The following is a 14,966-nucleotide window of genomic DNA, read 5'->3' as shown; positions in this document are numbered from 1 at the left end:
AAATATTCACAGGATTCAGATTTTCTTTCAACAGATTAAGAATTCTCATCCTTGGTGTGATGTGTATAATAAGTTTATTTAGTACTAATAAAAAAATAATACTATATTAATCATGTTCATATGGTTAGTGAAACCTATAAAATCATCGAATTGTAGCTCTAGAATTTTAAAAACGCCCTACTGAACATGGAACACTGGCTGCTTTTTATTACTCAAGAAAAATTAATTGAAGATATAGCTTTAAAAGTTAATAATGCAATTTTATTGTATACAAAATTTAACTATTTTTTCTATTACAGATTGATTGGGATTGATGGGTATGTTCGCAATAAAAAAAATGTCGTTTTAGTGAACGAAAATGAGGGGCAGTTTTATATTTTATGAATTTTTTCATATTCTACAAAATATATGTTTTACTAGACCATCGAATCACTTACCTTAAAGATAATAATCAACAAAATGTCGCTTTTTATGAAATTCATAGACGTAAGATCTATGATGAAATTACGTTTCCCCAGGAAAAAAATGAATACTCTACCGGATATGTACACATAAGAACACGGAGATATTTAATTTTTAGAATATTTTATTTACGAAACTTACATTTCCTTAACGTCAAATGTACAGTTGAAATCATATTTTCTGCCATGGACACAAATGCCGTTGATGGCCCTGGTCGCAAATTGGTTATTACTTCAGCTAATGCACTGCCACACGTTCTAAACACTTTATTAGGTATTTCTGTCCTATGCGCCACCGATTTATCAACATAAGCCTTCAGCGACCGTTGATGACTTCCAACCCCCATGTTTCTTTATTGTCATCTAGTTTCCTCCAGATGCAATTGAAAGCAGATGATCTTCGAATAGCATGACCTGTATATGACTTAGCATTTTCAAGTAGATGGAAATTTGCTACTGTTTCAGGTATCTTATTAAACTTGTAAACTTATATATAAAATATATAAATTTTTACTAACAACCTGATTGATACATTTTCCATTACGATATGCATAAAACAGGCGGCGATCCTTTGCTGCTGCTGGACGAAGGGTTATGTACATTCTGTAAAATTTAATATATTTTTCAGTAACTATAAATCTCCTGTTTACATCGTTCTTTATTTGCTTAAGTTTATTAATAACGTTCCCGAATCTTCAGTATCATCTAATGTTAACTGGCTGATTTCACAAATTCGACAAAGTCCTACAATCCCAAATACAACAACCTTGGCCATTAAATAAAGTTCATCAGGCGAATTATTTTCAAAATCACTAATATGTGTACTCGTAAGAATCGCAGATTTCTTGGGCATGTGACCTTTCTCATTTTGCTTCAAAAATGTAATTAATATAGTTTGCAATATTTTGAAATGTCTACGTCAGTATTGGATTGAAACGTTGAATCATTGAATAATTCGACCACACTTTTGATGGCTTTTGTTTTTGCGCCAGTTCCGAAAAATAAACCAATAATGTCATCTCCGAAAAAAAACAGCTTGTCTTTTTCACCTTCCATTCCATAAATCTTGAATACGCGGTTTCTTAAATTTTCCGCGATTTAGCTGGCAATAATTTTAGTGATGCTACTTTTACTGCGTCTAATTCCGGTGGTGTAAGAGAAAGCTGTGAATCTGAAATGTCCATTTTTGAACTTTAAATATTCAAAATAACTAATAAATAACTTAATTTCGAAATTTTTTAAACCCAATCTTCGAATTAAGTCGATAGATATTTGATTACTTTAAACTTTTCCTTAGCAACACAGTCCCAATATCGCTATAAATACAAGAGCCTACCAGCCTACAAACACAACCTCGAGATAGAATCTAATACTTTTCCCTTGTATAATAAATAAGTATTTATTTAATTATTAGAAAAAACATATGAAATATTCAGTTATAAAGTGCCATATTACGTCAGTTGAAGGTAATTTCCATCAAGATAAATTGTCTCCAGCGAAAATTCTTGCTTGAAAAGAGGAAATGAAATTGTCTCCGTTCCGTATACACGAATAATGAACAAACAGTAACGGATTGTGGATAAAATTTCCCTTGCAGACTGGGACCATTTACTTGGAAATCCATTTATATGCACTTAGCAACCGGACGTCATTTTAGGCTCTGTTCTTATCTATTAATATTGGGAATAATGTGTATTCTTCTGCCTCCCTTAGTGAATAATAATTGCCCTTCATTTTCGCCATCAGTCATAGGTGATTTCAGTGAATAATAGTTACACCTTTAGCAGTTAGTTCCTAACAATAAGTGACTACTGAACTGTGATTGTGTGCATTGTGAAGCCTATTTACTGTAAAAGTAATAACCTGTATTTAATCGTCAAAATTTGTATTATTAAAGTGAAATCAGGTACTTAGAGTGTTATGTCTGGCTGTTTTCTAAAACAAGTACCAGTATGTAACTTTTTTAATTATATATGCAATATACCAGGCACCAGGTTGTTTCCTGAGTAAGTAAACAAGTTCTGGAACTTTGGAATTTGATGTTTCTAAATATTATTAGACCAAAGCTCGCCATTAGGCAGATGACGGTAAACTTACTTTTTTAACAATAATAAAGAGCATTCATAAATAATTACAAGCCAAGTGACCAGTAACTTTGTTTGGAACGGTAAAATTAAAAATTATTAAAAAATAAGATAAATATTACATTCAAACACGGCATTCTGTTTCACCGGCTGTGACTGATCTAATTGTTCACGAGATTCTATTCTCCGTTCAACGATCGCATTATCTCGAGGGTAGACGTAACGGTTTGTCATTGTTCATTGTAAACGAATCGTTAATATTGGTGACGCCAAGATGTAGCGATTTTTCGTTGGCAGTACCAGCCCTGCAATGTTGGTTGCCTAAGCTCAGCAGTCACGTGACTTTTAAATATTTATAAACGCTGTAGTTTACGCATATCCTTTAAACAAATACGTGAAACCCCTCCAAAGTGTCGAAATTGACCCAACCTGCAAAGCATTACTTATCTTATTTCATTTTTTTTAAATACAAATATAAAAAATATGCATCTAAATGTCCATTTATTTTCGAAAATTTCAATAATAGTTTCAAATATTTAAATCATTCTACAATTAATTAATAATGATGGGCTTTGATATAGAAACATAAGTTAGGGGAAATTTTTTTATTATCAATTCGTGGATTATCGAGATTCTGACTTAAATTCATAAGGAAATTAAATACAACGTGTAACTAAGACAGGCTCTCCCATTTAAAACATTTAAAATAGATTCTTCAATAATTCAGATAGTATCAAAGATACTAACTTCATATTTTTTGCAAATGAAAATTATTCTATACATCATTACATTTTTCATTTTTTTATTAAATTTATGACATTGGGTCTGAAATTTTATTAAACTTGGAAAAGAGAAATGCAAAATTTTATTAAGGCATGTTTGGGGTATGTTTCTTATAGCTCCCAAGATAGGTACATATAAAATGATAAGATTTTCAAAACTACAAAAACTGTAAATATCATCTTTGATGATTGAGTCAGCACGTCCTGCAGAATGCACACTGATAATAAAAATAGTTAATAAAGATAAACATGCAAAATTGTACAAAAATACGAAAACATCTACAACGAGAATTAGGTATCTACCATTTGGCTGAGGAGTACATAATCGAAAAGATTTCATAAAAATCTCATCAATAATATGAAGAATTTTGAGTGTAATGTTTTTTGAAAGTTGCCTTTTTCGACTTTGCTTATCGTGCATTATGATAGAAGAATAAATTTTCCTCATAAATTTCCACAAGAGAAAGCCATATACTTTTAGATTGATAGGTCCAGTAGCTAGCCGATTAATAGGCCTCATAAATCCATTTATTGGAAAATGTTTATTAAATATATTATTTTGACTGTTATCGCCCGGAAACAATGCTATTATGTGGCATCCATTGTTTAATGCTGAAATAGTAACAGTAAATATGACGATAAACTTCAAATATACAGCAAACTATAAAAATAGGTCCTGATAAAATCGAAAGAAAAAATTGACAAGTTATTTGCAACATAACTTACTTTCTTCCTTGCTTTCCTGGTAGGTATATTTAGGTCTCTATTTCCCTTTCAAAATGAATACGCCTTGAATTGGGAATAAAACAAGAAAGTAAAGGAAGACGAAGTGTGAAAAAAGTTTAATTATAGGAGGACAAAAACATGTGATTAGGAAAGGGGGATACGATAGGGAATTTCAACAAAAAATATTGGCTTAAAACATGAATGCACATCTATTTCAGCAAACAATCGAAACCAAATAACTTTTTACTACATTTTCGTTAACTTCGGCAGGAAATGGCAACTTTTAACAAGAAATTCAGAAACACTTATTTGTATGATCTCGTAGTGAATGAAATATACAGGGTCATAACAGCAAGCCACCGAAATTTCTGGGATCGTAGTAAGACGATTTAGACAGAGCTTTTAAATGTGATAAGCTTAAATTAAATTCCTTATACATGTCACATATTCTAAATATTGCTTTCGAGTATAATTTTCTAAGTTGTCTACTAAATATTCCTCGACTTAATGTGCATTCCATGTAAAATAATAAAAATATATGTGATTGAACTTTTAAGGCCCGTAACTAGTGCTTCTCATGCCTAAACGAAAGGTAAGAAGCTAATTTTGTTGTGTCTTGTTTATTTTCAAAAATATTTGATATATAGAGTGTTCGAGTGCTGCAAAAGCTATTCCTCTTTAAAGACATTAAATAACACTCGATGTCTTTTTCATCAAAGTGGACCTTAAATTCGATGAGGAAATAAGAAATTGAATAATATTTAGGGTGTTCCCTTTTTAAACGTACCTACTAATTTTAATAGTTGATAGAAAACTTGATTTCAAACAAAAAGATCCATATCAACATAGGCCGTAAATCGTTTCTTAACCGAGAGACAGGGTGTCAAATTTAATTTTTTTTATGTTTTTATTGTGATATCTAAAAAACAGCAAGACATAATGTTCTTTAATAACTACCTACAAACTATTCACTACAACCACCATACCAGTGGCATGGTAGACAGGCAGTCAGTACTCCTTTTTTAAAAAGAATTTCTACGCCTATGGGCTTTTTGAACTTTTGACGTATAATTCTGAGTAAATGGCGTGAAACCCTTTTAGTGCACATATAATTTCACAAAATTTTAATTGATTCAGACAGATCTACTAAACGATCGACTTGTTTGCTGGTCATTCATTGTTAGTATCTTACAAATTTAGTAAATAAGTGTCAGTACCATTATCACAATGTAAACAAAATGAATAGCGAGAGGGGGTCTTGTATCATGGCTTCACCGGTCACATTAATTTTTTTGATTATTTTTCCTGAGGTCATATGAAACAGCGAGAATACTGGTCTCCGATAAAAATAAGGGAACAACTAAAATAGTGCATTAAAAATTCTGCACTATCCATCACAACAGTATATTGTTGGAATTTGATTACCAAAAATTTCATGAAATTTAAAAAAAACTCGGACATTCAAATTCTGTTTAAAAAAACTGACTACCCGTCTACCACGCCACTGGTGGTTGTAGTGAATTCCTTTCGTTAATATTTACTGGTTTTTAGATTTCACAAAAAACGTTAAAAAAATTAAATTAACTGTTAAAACGTGTAAACACCCTGTATATTCGAAAAATTAAGTTGAGGAACGCCTTCACGAAATGAGACACAATGTATAATTGAAAATAATTTAAAAATCTGAAAAATTGTTTTATTGCGACATTTATTTAATTTTTTTGTATTTTGATATTTATAGGGCCATGGAAGAGCTTGTTCAACGTGAGACACCTTTATACCAAAAGGCCAAATATTTCCCTCTCCAAACTTTTACATAATTTCATAAACGAGTCTTACTGGACATTCCGATCAGCAATCAGCACATTCTGGGTCGTTGCAGCTATTCAATTAAATATCGCTTAAGCACACTTAAACTGATGAATATGTACCTCTATTTTCATTTTGCCAGTTATCGCATCCTCTTTAACGCTAATAGTCCATTAAAGTAATTTATAAGGGTACGTACACTTTCCCGGGAGTTTTAACATTAAAAATATATAAATTGAAATTATTCATCCTCCGGATGCATTAGACCGGTACAATTTTTATTAGCATAGCTGGAGCAGCTCCTTTCATGAAAAATAAATTATCTCCGTCGTCGAGAGTGCCCCATAAAAAACAACTCGGTATAATTGAATTGGGCTTATTTAATAATGTTCGTTATGGAGCTTTAGTGGTCAAGTGTACGTTAAATACATTTTCTGGTTATTAAAAAGCAATTTCATTTATTATATCGTTATCTGCCTAATTGGATCTCATTTTTTCGAATAGAAAGGCCATTCTTTCGCTGGGTAATTAAAACACTAAACTGACTCGATTAAATTTACCACCGAGTTTGGTTGGGTCGCGGGAGACTTGTTGACCTGTTTATAAATTGAATCCCACATTTTTTTCCAGACTGAACGAAAATATTATGGATGTGTAGATCCACATTGTTAATTAACAACAACATGGCCATAAATTCATAAATTTAACTCGTTTATTAGATTTTATATACTTCTCAAAATCCTTTTTAGGAAATAGCTACTTATTTTTTAATAATCTTTTAACGTACTTAATTTGCAATTTAGAGGCTCTTTATCGTTAATTTATTTATGCTACAAAAGTACATGATCAATGTCTTAGTTGCAAGCGTTACCACCTAAGTCTAGATACAGTGTGTTACAAAAAAAATGGTCAAGTCTTTCATTAAAAATAATGGGACAGTGTGTCGGTATTGCAATAAAAAGTGTTTATTAATAACTCCGTTGTTTTTTTTAAGATATTCAATTAAAATTTTGCATAGACTTTTACCTTATGTCACCACATACGTTTTTTGTAATGTTGGTCAAAAAATCGTTGTACGAACAAAGGAAAAGTAAGCCATAGCACTGATTTCCTTAATTTTGTTCTGCCTATGTCTATAATTTAATTTTTTATATTAGACAATTCCTTCTTTCTAGACCTAGGCGGATCAGTTTTGAGGCGGATGTGAGAGGGGACAAGCAATTTTTTTCTGGATTACCTTCAGTATAACTCACATAATAATAGTGTAGATCCCCTAGATCGGGGTGAGGTCCGGAACATTTTCAAAATTGCAAAAATGTTTAAAAAATTTAAAAAAAATTTCTGTTTTATCCAAGTTCTTTACTTATATCTTTGAACCTATGCATTTTGGAAGAATATTGAAGAGGGAAAAAATTTTAGAATTTAATTTTGCACAATATACTGAGTTAAAAATGTTTAAATGTATTACCGATGTTAATTTTTTTAAAATACTTATTTTAATTGCTCCGAGGGCATTGCAATTTTGGAAAAAATACTTTAGAGTATAATAAAACAACATACCAAACATTAAAATCCGTTCGATAGTTTTCGCAAAATAATTTTTTGAAAAAAATTTTGACAAAAAATTTTCGAATTTTCAAAATGTTACGCAGCCTCAAATAAAGCATTTAGATACTTGAAAATTTTTTCACATAGACCGCTCAACATTTCAAATGGTTTTTGAAAAATTGAAATCGGTTTATTAGGACGACCACAGTAAATTTTAAAGTTAACACTCTTTTTTTATTTTTAAAGAATTAGATTACATTTATCGGTAAAATTATTTAAATAATTGTAATAATTATAACTAAATATATTCATATTGAGAGTGTTGAAATAGGTATATACGTAAACAAATTTTTTCATTTTCAAAAATGAAATAGCATAGAGTAAAATAGACAGTAAGTATATTTAATGTATAAATAATAAACTTTGTTTATAACAAAATATGTACAAATTAGACAGTTGGCATTACGATATTTGAATTCCTTGGCTCGCGAGACATCGGATTAAAAAAAATATCGAAATTGGTCCATTAGAAGCCGAGATAATATAATGCAATTTTTTTCGTACCTGCGCATTTTGAACCTCCGATATCAGTCTCAGAGCGCAAGCTCCCTCCCCCACTTTTCGTGTTTTGAGTCAGTTTTCACGCGTGCTAGCGACAGCTTTTCCGATGATTTATCTATGTTGCCGATAACTTATGAATATGAAATTTTTTTCCATATTTTTATTCGGAAAAACAAAGCCACTGGATCAAAGAATATTGCTAAATTGTTTATAAATTAACGGTAAATGCCGATAAATTTTGACAGCTTATATCTCGAGAATCAATAAACGGAATTTAACTTAAAAAAAGGAACGTCTTTCCGAGTACTTTAAAATTATAATTTTTGAAAAAAACTAAATTGCAATTTTAATTGTTTAAAAATAAAAAAAAAGAGTGTCGACCGATTTCAATTTTTCAAAAACCATTTGAAAGGTTGAGCGGTCTACAAGTATCTAGATGCTTTATTTGAGGCTGTCCATTTTGAAAATTCGAATTATTTTGTCTTTTTTTCATCAATTATTGCTATTTTGCAACATCGGTAATAAATTTAAACATTTTTACAGTGTACTGTGCAAATTTCGATTCTAAAACTTTTTTTCCTCTTCAATATTCTTTCAAAATGCATAGGTTCCAAGATATAGGTAAAAAAAATGTTTTTTTTAATTTTTTAAACATTTTTGCAATTTTGAAAATGTTCCGGACCTCGCCTAGATCTAGGGTTATGTACTTTTATTATGTGAATTGTACTTAAGGTATTCCAGCAAAAATTAGCTTACATCCAAGAAAGAAGTGGGATATTTCGACAGATCCGCCCTGGTCTATTCGTTTTTTAATTCTTGCAGAATTTTTATTCAGGGCTTAGTTTATAAAATATTGTAACTTTTTGACACATCATAGTTAGGAGTTTTCGAGGACGGAAATCAAGATAGCAGTGTTATTTTTCACCCCACCCTCCGCAACTACACCCAACGTAAAAAAACCATCCTCTCTTCCATGCTGTCGGTCCTAGGCATGCGGGGATTCGTCAGATCGGGATTTTTATGTGAATATCAAGGAAATTAAATATTTCTAATGTACAGTTGACTTCAGGAATCATCGGGTCTTGAAACTACTCTGCTCGCAATACGGAAATCACCAGAAAAGTGAGAAAAAGAGCTTTTTACGGGTTTTCGAGGGCGGGGGTCACGATGGTGGTGTTATTTTTCACCTCACCCTCTCGTAAGAACCCCCAACATACAAACAAAATGTTTTCATACTAAGTGACTTTTAATACAAACGAAAAAGGTCGCCCATATCGATATTTTTCAAAATATAATAATAAAAATATTTCTTATATGATGCGTGTATTCCTTAATGTCCGACGCCTCTACGACACGTCTCTTATTGTTGCAGGTCATCTGATTAAAGACCACTCGAAACACAAAGGCAGTGGCGGCGGCGGTGATACTGACTTGTTGCAGCTGGTGCGCCGCCTATCCTCCACCGACCATGTGAAGATGGGGGCGAACGTCAGCCGGCACTCGGCCAAAGGTTTGTCGGGACGCAGGTCCCAATCGAGCGGCAGCATCTGCAATGGCAAGGGCAGACACCCCGACGGCAAGATCTGCAGCAGCTTGCCCAGCTATCTCGACGACAGGCAGTCGAACGGCTGCAACAACAACCACCACGAGTGCGAGAAACCACCCCTTGACGAGGTAGGTGTTATTCTTATTATTATTTTCCTTCAAAATAACCTAGAAATAAGCTTTTATCGAAGAGGACACCAACAAGGAATTATTAGTTATAGTTTGGAGAAATATGTATTGGGAAATAGATATATAATGTGGTCTGTTAATAACCAGGATACTTTTCTTAAATTTTTATGGTATATATATTTGTTGAGCCAATTATGATGATCCAGTTGGTAATCCATACATAATCAGTCGCGAGTTTTTTGGAAGCGAGTTTTCGGAATTGTTTCTAGAAAATCTGCTTACGTAGCTCAGTTAAATCCTCAACATCTTAAATTTCAGCAATTTATAGCACTGAATATTTTTACAGCAAGCTAAGGTTTTAAATTCAATGTATTGCTTTTCTTTTCTTTTCTTTTCTATCTAATATACAGGGTGTTGCTTCACGAGAGGGACATAGCTTAATGGGAGATAGAGGACATCTAGGGTAACTAGGATCGCCTATAGAAATAGCTCCTTGGCCATTCTTTATTGAGATACAGGGTGATTTATGATTTTTGGTCAAAACTGCTTTATGTCATAACTTTGGTAGGGAATGGAATAATGGGTTCATATTTGGTAGGGTTAATGCACTCACGATACTTCATGTATGCATGTATGACAGCAAAAAAATCCAGGTCCGGACTGCAACAAATTGTAAATTTTTTGTGCAAGTCTAGAAAACAACACTCTGTATGTATTTTTTTGAAATTCCCTTACGATATTCGGAAAGAGCATAAAAAAGTGATTTTAAAGACATGTTTCTTTTTTTTGTTACACTTTGGTGGTTATTTAAATAAGCTATTGAATATACGAGACTACGGCTTCTAAAACTAAATTATGTGAAGGACACATGATAAAAATGGTTTTGCAACTAAAATTAGCGAAGGCTTAATTGAGGGTAGATGTTATAAATAAGCATGCATATTTAATACATAAATATACATAAACCTCATTTTCTTTAAATAATATGTATTCCAGGTCCGGACTGCAAAATTTTTAATTTTTTTTGTAACTCTAGAAAACATCGCCCCGTATGTATTTTTTTAGTATTCCCATACGATTATCGAAAAGAACATAAAAAAGTAATGTAATCTCAGCGACATGTTTCTTTTTCTTGTTACACTTTGATGATTACTTAAATATACGAGTAAGAAACACATGACATGAGTAAGTAAAAGATACATGATAAAAATAGTAGTTTATTTCTTTTAGTAAATAGGATTTCTAAAAAATAGAAATAAAAAAAGCAAATAGTAACAAAGACTATTTAATAAAACACGGAAAACAAATACCTAACAATAAAACACAAAGAAAATAATAGGTGTCTAAATGTACTTTACAATGGCATATTAATTTTATAGCATATTTTCAAAGTGGCCTCCATCAACTTCGATACATTTTCTTACTCGTTTACCCAAGTTTCCAATTGCTCGACGTATCATTACCGGATTATTTCGTATTTCATCGCAAGCTGTAATGATACGTTCGATCAATTGTTCCCTATTATTGATTTCGACCTTATAAACTTCTGCTTTCAAGTGACCCGATAAAAAATAGTCGCAAGGATTACAATCCGGAGACCTCGCTGGCCATTCGTATGGACCGCCACGACCAATCCATCTGTTTGGATATTCATAATCCAAGTGCTCTCTGACCTGATTGCTAAAATGCGGTGGAGCTCCATCGTGTTGAAAGAGCATACCTCTAATATGGACATTTTCTAAGAGATTGGGTACGATTGTTTGAAGAAAGTTTAAATAAACGTTACCACTTAATTTCTCTTCAAAAAAATGTGGCCCTATTAAATGCCCATTTACAAGCCCGATTCAAACGTTTACCGAAAACCTGTGTTGTGAAAGACATTGGCGTTTTGCATGTGGGTTTTGTTGTGGCCATTCATGGTCGTTCCTTGAGTTATTTATTCCATCTTTTGTAAATTGCGCTTCGTCTGTAAATAAGGTTCTGTAAATGACCGGACGGTGGTTAGATAACCAACGCGAGAAAGCCAACCGGTGGATGTTATCACCTGGTTCAAGACGCTGTACCTGCTGGATGTGGTATGGATAATAACGTTCCCCTTTCAATGTTCTCCATATGTTCCAATGAGGAATATTAATGGCAGAACTAATTCTTCTTGTGCCAGTTTTTGGATTTTGTTGAATTAAATTTAAAATATTGTTCTGTTCTTGAGCATCTTGATGTAAATTACGCTCCAAATTTTTTGAAGTTGGAAACCTCCCGTGTTGTTTTGAGTACTGGAAGACTTTACTAAAAGTTTTATAATTAGGATGCTGACGATCAGGAAAACGTTGCTGATATTCCCTTTGTGCTGCCCTATAACCCATAGATGAATACTATGTCAGCATATCCTTCGTTTGAAAATAAATGCGGCATGTTTAAATTACAAAATTTAAAGTATTAAATGCAAGTTAATGAATACACAATAACACCAGTAAACGGTTTCACAATTCACTATTTAATTACCTGTCACTTTGAGTGGGCCTACTAATAATTAATTTACATCAAGATGTTCAAAAAGAGAATAATATTTTAGATCCAATTCAACAATGAAATGTATGGAAAACATTGAAAAGGAATTATTCATACCACATTCACTCATTTCTTTTTCGCGTTGATTACGGGTAAATAAATAACTCGAGAAACGACTATAAATGGGCACAGCAATACCCANAATTATCTGTCACTTTGAGTAGGCCTACTATAATTAATTTACATCAAGATGTTCAAAAAGAGAATAATATTTTAGATCCAATTCAACAAAATGCAAGGTCTAACATAAGTTCGACTATTAATATTTCTCAATGGAATGTATGGAAAACATTGAAAAGGAATTATTCATACCACATTCACTCATTTCTTTTTCGCATTGATTACGGGTAAATAAATAACTCCAGAAACGACTATAAATGGGCACAGCAATACCCATCTGCAAACGCTTATGTAATTCACAGTACAGATTTACTGTAAATGTTTGGATAGATCTACATGAATGGCAATCGAAATCTACGGATTATAATTTATTTTTTGTCACGTGTTTTTATCATGCGTATTTAAATAATCACCAAAGTGTAGCAAGAAAAAGAGACATGTCGCTGAGATTACTTTTTTATGTTATTTTCGATAATCTTATGAGAATACCAAAAAAATACATACGGGGCGATGTTTTCTAGAGTTACAAAAAAAATTTAAAATTTTGCGGTCCGGACCTGGAATACATATTATTTAAAGAAAATGAGGTTTAAAATATGCATGCTTATTTATAACATCTACCCAAAGTTATGACATAAAGCAGTTTTGACCAAAAATCATAAATCACCCTGTATCTCAATAAAGAATAGCCAAGGAGCTATTTCTATAGGCGATCCTAGTTACCCTAGATGTCCTCTATCTCCCATTAAGCCATGTCCCTCTCGTGATGCAACACCCTGTATAAAATAAATATTATTCATCAGGAGAGTATATTAGTCCCCGTCAGTATGCTACAGGTGTTCGAAATATCTGGTGACTCTGCTGAAGAATATTAGCTACTTACTAGATATTGGGGATGTAGTCCAATGATAGTCGGGTATATACAGGGTGATTCAGAACTGGATTCAGAAATTCTGGATGTACAGGGGACTCTTACAAATACAATTTTGTAAAGAAAAAATCAAAGAGGGTAGTTCGAAATTGATTTAAAAATACACTTCTGCACGGCACTGAAAACTGGTCCACTGTAAAACCTGACCTCGCACAATGCGACCATTATGGCGGCAGTGATAAAAACGGACAAAAACTTGAAATAATTACGCAAGGAAAAGAATAAATAGAATTTTATAGCACCTATTTTATATCAGCAAATTCAACTGTTTTTGCCGCTATTGTTACTATTAATTAATAAAATTAATTTGTGGTTTTAATTAATAAAATAATTTGACATACCTGATGTTGCAACAACTGTTCAAAATTTTGTCCACCGACGCGGCGTGTAAACACATTTGATTCTGTCTTACTAAGTTTCTACGAACTAACACAAATGTTGCCCTGCTTCACCATAACACAAATGTTTCACCATAATACAAATGTTGCCTTGCTTCACCATGAATTAAAACGATATCCATCAACTCCGAGTTGCTATACACACAAGCCATTTTTAACACTAGCTAGGTACTAAAAAGTTATTGTAAACACTACTGCAACGACGATTGTATTGGGAGTCGCTGAGGTCACGTGCTCTCACTCGTATTGCGAATGACGCTAGAGACTACAGTTGTCCAGCGATGTAATGTTTGAAAGTCAACTTAAATAATTTTTTCTCGGAAAGTATAAGGTGTAAGATATTTTCTTAAAATATACGAGGTGACCCAATAAAAAGTAACTTTAATTAAATATTCAATATATGCACAGTACATATGCCTACGTCTAACGCTCTCTATATAATGAATCCCCATTCTCGATTCCTTAATAATACTGTTAACTAAGACGTGACGATAGCCAAAACAAGAAAAATGCAGAGTGAAGCATGTGAGCGCACATAAGAGTCAATCGGCTTCAGCGTCATCGCCGGTCATCAATTATCGAACGGACTTATTTTCTACAAAAAGGATTCTACAAAATTTTTTTTTACGATATTGACCCCATTTCTCATGCCGCATCTATTTTCATATTTTTTTGGATAAGTTGTGAATCACCCTGTATAGTAATTTCATACGAGAAGGGAAGCTATCTGATGAACAATCCCAGGTGAAATGTAGAAACAAATATATCTCTTTATAATACCTATCTGTTTTTTTTTTCGTTATTAGTCTTTGTCAAGAGTAATAATAGGACAGTAAGAGTACAGGATATTCCTTAAATACACTGTGCAACAACCAAAATCGGAATGTGATGAAACCAAAAGAAAATGAAAGTTGACGCTCTCCATAACAAAACCCTCATGGGTTTTTTCTAGTTCAGTGATCGTTTTCTTTTACACGCATTTGAAGTTTGTGATTTTGGAGGGCTGTGTAGCAAGTGAAAATCATTAAAAATTTCATAAAATAATGCTTATTTATTTTTATTATCCTAGAAAGTTGTAGTATTTTACTGTTTTTGGGGTCGAGGAATCCATTTTTGCTATTTATTTTTACATGAAACTAACGCTAGATGGCGCTGTCATACAAATTTTGCTATTTTTTCTAGATTTTCATAGAAAAAACGATTTTTTTACTTTTTTTGAGGCTAAAAAATCAATTTTTGATGTTGGCTGTATTGTAAAATATATTTATAATAATATTACAAAGTACATTTTATTGTTATCAGTA

The 14,966-nt window shown here is 32.5% G+C and overlaps 1 protein-coding gene across 2 annotated transcripts in view; it reads left to right on the top strand.

Moving 5' to 3' along the window:
* Window positions 1-14,966, top strand: part of LOC108913525 (tyrosine-protein phosphatase non-receptor type 13-like) — a 217,255-nt gene that overhangs the window by 82,053 nt on the left and 120,236 nt on the right. Inside the window, exons 1-2 of one of the 2 annotated variants that reach the window (XM_023456046.1) lie at window positions 851-926; window positions 9,344-9,645. In XM_023456046.1, the coding sequence (XP_023311814.1) occupies window positions 9,448-9,645 (198 nt within the window). In that variant the 5' untranslated portion in view covers window positions 851-926; window positions 9,344-9,447. Of the gene's footprint in view, window positions 1-850; window positions 927-9,343; window positions 9,646-14,966 lie in introns of those variants that run through there. The other variant, XM_018719087.1, reaches the window with a different exon arrangement.

Source organism: Anoplophora glabripennis, unplaced genomic scaffold, assembly GCF_000390285.2.
Source record: "Anoplophora glabripennis isolate ALB-LARVAE unplaced genomic scaffold, Agla_2.0 scaffold37, whole genome shotgun sequence".
Lineage (NCBI taxonomy): Eukaryota > Metazoa > Arthropoda > Insecta > Coleoptera > Cerambycidae > Anoplophora > Anoplophora glabripennis.
The sequence above is the reverse complement of the archived record's forward strand: the minus strand, read 5'-3'. Positions and strand labels throughout refer to the sequence as shown.